Here is a 10,515-nt window from a genome sequence, read left to right on the forward strand (position 1 = left end):
CGTGGGCTGGAGGTAACAACCCAGCCTGCTCAGCGGCCGTGCCCCAGGTGTCAGCTGTTGGCTTCTGAGCACCACGTCTGCACAGCAAAATGACCCCGGATGCTGAAGAGCCCCTAGGCCTCGGTGGGCTGTGTCCCTGCGTGGCTGCAGACCTCCTGTCCTCCTGGGCAGGTGCTGTGTGCACAGCCCCCATTCTCCGTGGCACTGACACCAGAGGGCAGCTGTGCGGGCAGCTCTGAGGCGGGATGTGCCTGGTCACCGTGTACCACAGCACTAGGCTGAGGGGCACACACTGGGACCCTGGGAGACACTTATGTACTTATGGGGACAGTGCCCTTCTCCTGGAAGTACTCTTTGATCAGTTGGAGCTGGTGGGCATGCCTGTTCATCAGAAGCCTTTTCAACAGCTTTAAATAAGTAGTTCATAACCCACGCAAAGCCCTTGAAGTTCCTGCTGCCAGGAGTGATGGTGGGGGTTTATTTGCAGGTTGAGTGCTCTCACAGAGTCTCCTCTAGTCCCATGCCAGAAGCAGCCTTCAGACCATGTTGCTAGGTTTATACCGCTAACCTCCAGAACAGAAAATGAAAAAAAAACTCCTCTGAGGCTGCAAAAGACGGGCTGAAAATAAGTTTAAAGCTTTCACACAAGCAGTGCATCCACCTCTGTCTCTTCACCCTTGTGACTTTTATCTGCATCTCCTAGGGAACACCCCTCTGTGAGGTGAGGAAGGGCTGGAGGCTGAGCAGCCAGTGGGGCACGCCAAAGAGACCTTGGTTGTTCCTTTCCAGACACTCCCACCCTCCCCGACCCAGGCAGCACAGTGGCCCAGCTCAGGGGGAGCAGACTTACACCAGGTCGTGGAAGCTGTTGATGTAGGCAGCAAAATAGGGTGCAAAGGTGGGGCTGTCCTGGGCAGTGCTCCATGCCACAAACTCCTCCCCAAACCTGTCGGAGAAGACACACAGGTAACATTAATGGGGGGAGGACAACGACCAAAGATGGCTCATCTTTTGTGTACCTGCCAATGTAAGGAGACACTGGTGGCTGGCACAACCTGTCCCCTCTGTAAGCACACGTTTTTTCCAGCTGTCGTAACATGGGTGTGCATTGGAGGGGAAGAGCTGGCAGGTAATTATGGGTTTAGGGTGCTCTCGCCTGAGCGGGTATGCAGCACTTTTGGAGAGATGCCAGGGATCTTGGCACGCCAAATCTCTGACTTTTCCTCATGCTGAGTGATTAATTGCAGCCATGATACTCAGGCTCATCACTCTCGTCCTTCATTTCTCTGGTTTTGAAGCTAGTATTACATGTGCCCTCTTAGGTACACAAGGAAAGGATTTACCTCGGGACTGATTTTAGGACAGAAGGTGAATAGGAACGGGGCAGCACACCTACATCTCAGCCCAGTAACCTCAGTGTGGTGTGTTAGGAAGCTGTTTTCTGTGTAGCACAGGTTTTACAGTTTTGACAGTTGTTCTCCAGCCAGGTCTGCACTGCTGGCAGGTGCTCAGGCAGGCTTTGTTTGGTGGTCTCATTTTTTGTCAGGGTAGAGGAATCTGCTCTGGCTGGCTTCAGTCATGTGCATCTCAGATTTGTTTAAGAAAAATCTTCAGTGACCCTTTAATCTGGGAGCTCTTGCTGCCCTGGCTTGCATTTTACACCAATTTTGTTTAAAGAAAAAGAAAAGGAAAAGGGAAAAAAATTAATTTTTAAAAGAGAACAAAGGAAAAAAGGCGAAAAAAAGAAAAAAAAAAAAAAAACAGAACATCAGGACTGCATTTCTCCTCAAAAACCCAGGCAAACTTCAAAGGCAAATAGCTGGTTTGAACCACTCTGCTTATTGAGGGTGTAGGGGACAAGTATAGATGGCTGGGCTACTAGGGCTGATGGTTTAGAAGGGAAAGCATTGCCTTCAGCACACTTTGGACACCTGCCATGCCCCAGGTTCACGATCTGAGAAGGCAGCACTTCATCTCCCCACCCTCGCTCCTGCAAAACATCTATTAGCGAACTCCCCACTCAGCACCTGTCAGAGGTGGGAGACTTCAAAGGTTAATGGGAAATTATTTTTAGTCTTGCTTGCAGCTGATTCATGCTGAGCAGCCTTTCTCCTCAGCAGACAGCTGCTCCAGCAAGTGGCTGGGACCCCCTCAAAACACAGCCCCACTGGAGGGGTCGGGCAGCGTGTCACTGTGCTGGGACCCTCTACAAACCAAAAGCCTTCTCTGGAGCATCCACAAAGTGTGCCCCAGGCACTAAGGTCTGAGGTCCTAACTTGGGCACTACCAAGCAGAAAAACAGTGTTTTAGCAAACATGCAGGGTCCTGTGTCCTTTGGACACTGGGTGAACTTAAAAAGCCTCAGAAGGCAGCCCAGCTATATGTTTAGCCCAGGGAATAACAGAGAGGATCCCATCAGCCGTTTCCGTGCCATAGCTGCGAGATGCAGGAGAAAACTCTTTTGGCAGGACTCACCCCAGGGCACTTGGATAACATTTTGGGCGAGCAAGGTCTGGGTGTCCATAACAGCTGCTTGCTTATGACTGCAGCTGGAAGTGACCAGCATCCAACACCACAGAGCTCCCAGATGGCTGGGACTGCAGTGGTCCCCATCCCTTTCCAGCCAGCAGCTCCTTCCTGGAGCTCTGACCTCAGATTTTGGGATTCACAAGAGTCCTGTCTGGGTCTGTTTATGAATCCCTCCAAGTTGTTTTGCAGCTTGCCCATTATTTGGCTCATTGTGATCTCTAATTCTGCCAGGAGCAGGCCCATACGTGCTCAGTACCAGTGTCTGGCCCAGTGCACGGACCTTTTCACTACTTTTTTACCAGTGTACTCATTTGGGAGGAATGTGATGCCCAGAGCAGTGATGACCTTGGTACGAACTCATGCAGCTCTGCCAGGCACAGCTCAAGCATTTTAATTTCCAGGCTTCTGCTGATCGCTCCAGATACCTTCATGTACTCCCCAATGATCTAGAAAAGGGTACAAAAAGCCTCCAGTGAATGGGACAAGCACAGGCAGAACATCCTTCACAAGGATCTCATGCAGCTTTGATTCATAAAGATATCTTGCCTAGCAAAGGAGAAAACAGCCAAGTTGTTGCCAGGTGGTTTTCATTATTCTCTAGAAGTCATAAAATAATAATCCAGAATGGGCCAAGAGGCTCAAACTGATTTGTGGCATCATCATTCATCCCTAATGGCCCTGTGTCCTTCTGCTGTGTGAGTCTGACACGGTGTTGCCTGATCCCATCCTCCTCTTTTGAGGGGATTTGCTGGAGGGATCAATCCTCATCTCAGTGCCCAAGAGGAGCTGAGCTGTCCCCATGGCCCCATGCTGAGGGTAGCTATAAGCACCATCCCTGGGGGACCTCACAAGTCTCCTTCTCAGGAGTGATCCTGAGGACACACGGAAGGTCAGACATCACTCCAAAATATTGCTTGCACTGGGGCTCCTCCCTAATTCCCATTCCCACAACCCTGGCTGCCTCTCTGGAATAAGGCAGGCTGCAGTTCTGCTCTGGCACTTCCTGAGGCACCCTACCCACCTGCTAATCCAGCTCAGACCTGCCTTCCTGGCCATCACCCAACCTGTGATGTTCCTCTATGGAAGGAGGGTCATGGCAGCAAGCAAAACTCTTTGATTTTCTTTCTTTCTCTCTCTGTCTTTTTTTTGGGGGTATTATTTAATTGAAATGACTCAACCCTTTGAGTGAGGAGAATGAATCCAAACCCCTCCTGGATTTATTACCGTGTAGCCCCTTGAGCTAGCAGGCACTTTTGTTTCTTGTACTGTTTAAATTGGAGTGGCTGTCACTGCCTACGGCCTTTCCACAGCTGCCACAGCCCCGGGACAGAGTCGCTCTTTCAGCCAAGGAGTATTTCTAACAAACCTATTCTTTCTGCCTTTTTCCCCCCTTTCTCTTTCTTCTTTCTAATCAAAGAGATTTAAGGACTTCAAAATCAGTTGCCTATTATGTTGCTGACACAATTGACAGCAGGTTTAATTTGCAGCTAGAAGGCAAGCGGGAGAGGTAAAAGTTGTAATAAATGGCATTTTCTGCTCTAATGTATTCTGCCAGTGCGTGACTAACATAAATTATCACAGGAGGCGGCACCTCCGCCCCAGAAGGTAATGATCCAGTTTCCCTGGAGCCATAGAGTCCCCCACATTTTGTCCCAGATAATTAAATACCGTTTGAATATCAAAGGAGAGCGAGGAATGGTAGAGGTTTTCCTTCACTTCGGGGTGAACTTCCTTCTCCCACTTCTCCGTGACCTCCAGTCTCAGGATGTTTCCAAAATAGATTTTGATTTTCCCCTAAATGTTAAATGTAGGAAGGAAACATGGAGCTCAGGATAATGCAGCAGGCATGAGTAAAGCAGCTTGCTGTCTTTTGCTCTGTTGGCATGTGTGTAAGGCTCACACATGCAGCGTGGTAAGGTAAGCAGAGTCAAAGGCCTTGCTTCAGATCCTGTCGGTCTGCACAGGACCTCAGGAAAAAAAAAAACAGTGCTGTGTGGGAGCAAGGTTCTCCCAAATCAAGGAGAAATCATTCTCCTGGCAGGGAAATACTGTGTCAGCTGTTTGTTTGATTGTAAAGTCCTCCAGCATGTATAATGCACCAGGTTGGGATTAAAGATCAAACTGGTCCTTTCTGGTGGTACAGCCACTTGAGTAAGTAGCAACCCTGTTCAGTCCTGGCTGGTAATCAGTCTTGTTGCCAGTGTAACAAAATGATCCTTCACCAGCACGATGGAGCAATACCAATTTTATTCAGCTGGGTACTTTGAACTCAGCTTGAAGAGTGCCCTGTTTCAGAAAAGATTTGGAAGAAAATGAGCCCAGCAAAGAGCCAGGAAAACATGTAGTCTTAAAGAGGGTCCCACCAAGGATGGCAGAAAGACAAGTGCAGAAGGGGCTTCCTAGGAGGAGCTGAACCTTGGGGACGTCCTCTGATGGGGACATGCCCAAAATTGTCTGCCTATAGCACACCTCATAAGTGCTGGAGGAAATCACTCACTGTGAAAGGAGCAGCTCAAGTGTCTTTACATTTAGGTTTGCAATGTGTTCAATTTGATGAAGCCTAGTGTCGTTACCGACACCCGATCCTCGGGATAGCTGCCACCCAACCTCTGCTGTTGGGTACCATCACAGACACTGGCTTCAATGTGAAGGATGCTGTAAATGGCGTTTATTGTGTCGCTGCAATTGCTTATATATGACAAGCCACGCCCACAAGGCCCCTCGTGGGCAGTCTGAGCTTTCCGTTACATCGCGAGATCTTCCGCACGCCGATCCCTGCCTAGGGCGGGCTCTGCTCACCACAACAGCCTAGCTATGACCTTTTGGTAAGCCTCTGTCACACTCCATGGGTCTGGTACAGTCCCTTTGGCTCTGTGATCAGCCAGGTTCAGGCCTGTGGCCTGCTGCAGTCCCTAAATGGGTGTTCAGGACTTTTTTGCTTTTGATTAAAGGCCATTCTGCAAGGTGCTGGCTGGGCCCAGGACCTGGTGGGGCTAGAAACCATGATGCAACCATGCCAACCTCTGCCAAGGAGGCTGGGGCTCCCATACCTTCCCTGGGAGGCACATGGGGACAAGGTCAAAACTCTCACCTTTGCAGAAGCGATGTAGTCGTTTTTCAGCTTATCCCACTGGGCTGGTGTTAACAGCAGGGACAGGTTTTCTGTCTTAACTTCTGGTTTGAGATCGGGGTGACCCAGAAAGAGTTCACTGCAAAGATTCAAATGAACGAATTACATTGCCTTAGAGTGTGAGTAAACTGATGGAATATTCATGTGGCATGAGCTACATAATTATTAAGCTGTGAGAAATATACTTAAAGCTTAAATTGTGATGCTTGTTTTCAAGATTTAACAAGAAAATCTTTCCTCGCTATTCAAAATCCTAATTATTCAAAGTCAAAGTGATCTAAGGTTCCAGCCCACCTTAGAAATCTTGAGAATTCTGAGTTGTTTGGACATGAAAAGTGCTATGAGAATTTACTTTTTTAAATAAACAACCTGAAGCTGACTCATTTGACTACGAGCTTGCAAAATGCCTTTCAGGATAATTCCTGTAGCAGCGTGCTGCTCTGGGGTGAGCTGATCGCCCTGGCTCCGTGCCCGGGTCACGTCACGGCTTGTGTCAGCCTGCTGTTTTTCCCTCTGGGTTACCCCTAGCAAGGGGAGGTAGCAGAGCAGATCCTGCTCTGCCCAGGACAGCCCCTGGAAGGCACTCCCATGCCTGGGACACGGGCCATGGCAGCACCACGGTTCCTCTGCAGATGGAAGCGGTGGATGGACGTGCAGCTACAGTGTCTGACTCCAAAGTGTGCTCAACTGACACACAACTTTACCACTGACTTTCCTCTGGACTGCCTTGTAATCAGGCCAGCTGATTAGTGGGGAAGCAGGGCAAAGGAGGGAGTGCTTGTGTTTCTCCCTCTGGGGCGAGAAACATGTTATCAGCCTGTACAACTCCATGTACTACCCTGGCAATCTGCCATGGAGGCATTGCAGCCTTCAGGGTGATGAAAGAAAAAAATATTCATGCACTTAATGATGTGGGATGTAAGTTGCAGTCACTTGGTTGGCAGAGAACACAGCTGTGATGTCCTACACACAGCCTGCTATTTGCCCAACCACCAAAAGGGTTTCCATTGCCAAACCAGTGCCGAGCCCATGGTTAGGTTTGGATCTAGGTGAGAATTATACTGTACAAGGTCAGGCTGCTGCATAGTGACTGCTCAGCAGAAAAAAGGTCAGCCTGCTGATAGCCTCCTGGAGTCAATGTTCCCATAGTCATGGTTCAGATTCCCTGGAAAGTTACATCTGCACATGGGCAGCATTGCACAGCCCAGCTGCTGCAGGAGTATGCTCCTCACTTAAAAAGACATCACAGATTTAAATACAAATTCTCCACTGTGACTGAAAGAACTGGCTCAGATGTGTACTTGAGTAGCTTATCCCCTTCCCCTCTCTTTTTTTTTTTTTTTTTTCTTTTCCCATTTGTTTCAATTGTGGCATCAATAATGAGTTTGGGTCAGACAATTTCTTTTTTGGGATAGGTCTCAAGACAGGATGAAGTTCTTTTAGAATAAGAAAATCAACTGGAATCATCCTAACCCAGCAAGACGATTGGGAGCAGTGCCCTGAAGAGCTGCAAGCTCTCCATAAGCTCTTCCACAGCAAGTTAGAGAAATACGATGGGAGCACTTTTCTTCGGTGCAGAACCTGGCTGCTGAAGCCCACTTCTTCCCCACTCTCCTGCAGTGTTTGGGTGCAGTGCAGTTCCCAGGGGCTGGGGGCATGCAGGAATTTCCCTCCAGATGAGCTCAGCATGGACACAGGAGAGAGAAGGGCAGCAGGTGGGAGTGTCATTCCCACAGCAGTCCTGCCATAATGCTGGTCAGCCAGTGCCAGGGTACTGAGGAGGTTACACGCATCATCACAGTCACCACACCATAAAGAGGGTTTTAGGAACAACTGGACAAGCTCCCAGAAGAAATCTGTCAAGGTCTGTTCATAGAATGCTTCGAGTTTGAAGGGACCTCTAAATGCCATCTAGTCCAAGAGGACATAGACTATCTGCCATGCAAATGACCCAAAAGCTACCCCAGAGTAGGACTCTGGTCAGCTGTTGCTACTGCTTGCCCTACTCCACCACTACCTCCTCCCTGTCCATTTTTGCCCACTGTCTCACTCAGTGTTGATACTCCTGCCTTCACTCCCTCTTTTCTTTGTTTGAAGGGTGCCAATTGGTTTGCATTTGTCCCATCCTGAGGCATCTGGTTCAGGCCATTCCTGGAGACCAGCTACCAGGACAGACAGGATTTTGTTTTGACGTGGCTGTTTTGACAGCCTTACATCTATCTCCTTTGTCTGTAGGAGGAGACAATGTCCAGCAGTACAGTATTTACTGCTGTTGCAAAGAATTCCTGCCTGTATTCCCACACGTCCAGGGTGTCCTGAGAATGATGTCTGATGTGTCCATACAGCTCCTAGAATGTTTTAGTCACCCTTGAATTGTAGGGGGCTTTGAGAGGTCCTAAAACCCACAGATCTCCCATTCAACTAGTGGACATCTGAACCAGAGCCTTTGTTTTAATGTGGTTAATTCCACACAGTGATGTCTCAGTGCCTTCTCAAGATGACCCTGACGCCTGAGCATGGGGGCTAACGTGGCCTGTTTCCAAATGCATCACAGTTTTAATTAAACAGGAAGATGGCAGCGCTCCCCCACAGATCCCTCCCTGTGCTGGAAAAGTCACCAAGCAGCTGCTGGACCTTGGAAGATACTTGCAGAAATGGAGCAGGTTTATCAGAGCTGCCAGGAGCTTCCTGGCATGGGAGAACAGCAAGTGGGAGAGGAAAATGGGTTAATTTGAGTCTCTGAAAAGCAGCAAGTGCTTCATCCACAAATCTTTGCCCACGCCTATCAATAGATTAGCTATCTGCCTCTATGGTAGAAGTTGCTCTGTCTCTCTTGCTCACTTAGAACTGAAAACAGCACTGTGCTTCTGAAGCCCCTGTGGCCCTGCCACTCTCTGGAGGAGGCTGAGGCACTGGGGCAAGGGCAGCAGCTTACCTGCGGTAGGTGTTGGCCACCCAGTTGAGCAAGGCGTAGAGCTCATTGAATTCCAGCTGTCTCTGGGACAGATCTTGCAAGTGTGAGGCAATGGCCTTGTGAAAAGCCTCCACATACATGTCGCACACCTGGTACTCCTCTGGGTAGCACTTTTTTACTGATAACTTGATTTTCAGTAAGTCTTCCATCAGGTGTTTCTGGAGGAAATCTAAGTGGCGAAAAAGCCAAGAACTCTCTTCTTCCTTCAGTGCCATGGGTACCCTCAGGACCCTTTTTCTAGTGCTCTCATTGATAGCTTCCCTCCACTTCTCCTTCCATTTTCTGGGCGTGCCGAGCAAGTCCAACCCAGGACCAGCAGCGTGGCCTGTGTCGGGGTGAGCTGCTTCTTCACGGGCAATTAAAGTCACCAGGGAGGTCAGCATGGTATCCTCTACAGTGGGATGCTCCAGCGTTTCTTCCACAATGGACTGGATGGCATTCGTGATGGAGTTATAAAGCAAATCCACATCCCTGGTTTTCCGTACAAACTCCTGGGGGTTGTCTTTGTATTTCTCAGCATCTCGTTCAGCGATAATCTCATCTTCCAAGTACCTGATGCTTGCAAATGCTTCCAAAAGTTGCCTTTTCTGAATAAGTTCGTTGATTTCCATTACTGCAGAAGGAAGCAGGGGAGAGGTTGGGACAAAGCAGGCATTAGGTGGTTGACAGGTTGGTAACAGGACAAGATGCCCCACAGGCAGGCTTGCAGGGCTGCTCTGAGTAGCCAGGTCCCAGCAGTGCCCTTGAGACTGACACCCCCCTACTCCCGCCCCACCAATCTTTCCAGCTCCTGTTTGACACAGGAGAAGAAAGCAGTGGAAATGCAATCACTGAAAATTGAGCAACATCTCTAAACTGCTGGTTTCAGAGGTAGGAAATATAAAAAAAAAAATATTACAGCCATGCAGGAAAACCTATAGCAATGGCTATCGAGGCTGCACAGGAGGACACTGGGGTCTCAGGTTGCATAAAAACACCGCTGGCTCTGCCCCTCTGCTAGTGTGGAGCTGAGGTGGGACTGGCAGTGGGGACAGCTGGGGACATATCGTATCAGCAGGATTTCTTTTAGCACAGATGCCCTTGTTTCCCAGCATACCAGTGGGCCCAGCACAGGTCTGCTGCTGAACTGGCCGTGGTGGTGCTGCCTGGCTCTGGCATCTCTGGCTGAAAGGGCGTTTTAGCATGTTGCCCAAGTCAAGGAGAGTGCCCAGGGGTCTGGCTGGAGGGGCTGGAGGGAGCACAGCAGGACAGACCCCTTCAGGCCTTCTGAGCTACCGGGTTAGACAAGTACCCCTAGCCTACCCAACAGCATGTCCTCCAGAGATACCAAGGCCCTGGGGGAGCAGGATATTGGCTTGGGGATGCTCCTAATACATCTCTGGGAACGTTCCCATTTCAGATGTAACCTTGGGCAAACTTTGGGCTCCCCTCCTGTCTTGATTTGTGCACTATCAAGTTTTCCTAAGACACATCCTCAACTGACGTCACAGCTAAAATGACTCCTGTTAAATGCCTGAGAGAAATGCTAATGCAACCTGCAGAGGCTGTCACTGATGATTTGCATTATGAGGACTCCTTGAGATGTAGGGACTGAGGTAGCAAGCCAGAGACTGGCCCATGTGTGGCTGGCCACCCTTTCCAGACTCTGCCTAACACAGCAAATGGCCTCTGAAACATGCCTCATACCTGCTCCACACATTTAGGTGATGTCCTGTGAATCCTTGTGGTCTTCAGCCTCCTCTCAGCCAAGAAGAGGGACTTCTGAAGGACCAGAAGCCACAGCTTCTCAGCTCTGCAGCTATTGCATTCTGCAATAACCCTTTGGGTGGGGAATGAGGAGAATCTCTGGGATGGTGATCCCATGGTCTCAGCAGGCAGAAGT

General features: G+C 49.4%; 1 protein-coding gene across 1 annotated transcript in view; it reads right to left on the minus strand.

The window, feature by feature from the left end:
• The window catches only part of EXOC3L4 (exocyst complex component 3-like 4), a 21,579-nt gene that overhangs the window by 8,318 nt on the left and 2,746 nt on the right, over positions 1 to 10,515 (minus strand). Inside the window, exons 2-6 of the mRNA XM_008936011.1 lie at positions 8,595 to 9,246; positions 5,621 to 5,738; positions 4,198 to 4,323; positions 2,875 to 2,975; positions 851 to 946 (exon numbers count right to left, since the gene is read on the minus strand). Coding sequence (XP_008934259.1) covers positions 851 to 946; positions 2,875 to 2,975; positions 4,198 to 4,323; positions 5,621 to 5,738; positions 8,595 to 9,246 — 1,093 coding nt within the window. The remainder of the gene's footprint in view (positions 1 to 850; positions 947 to 2,874; positions 2,976 to 4,197; positions 4,324 to 5,620; positions 5,739 to 8,594; positions 9,247 to 10,515) is intronic.

This window comes from Merops nubicus, unplaced genomic scaffold (genome assembly GCF_000691845.1).
Source record: "Merops nubicus isolate BGI_N331 unplaced genomic scaffold, ASM69184v1 scaffold2690, whole genome shotgun sequence".
NCBI classification, from domain to species: domain Eukaryota; kingdom Metazoa; phylum Chordata; class Aves; order Coraciiformes; family Meropidae; genus Merops; species Merops nubicus.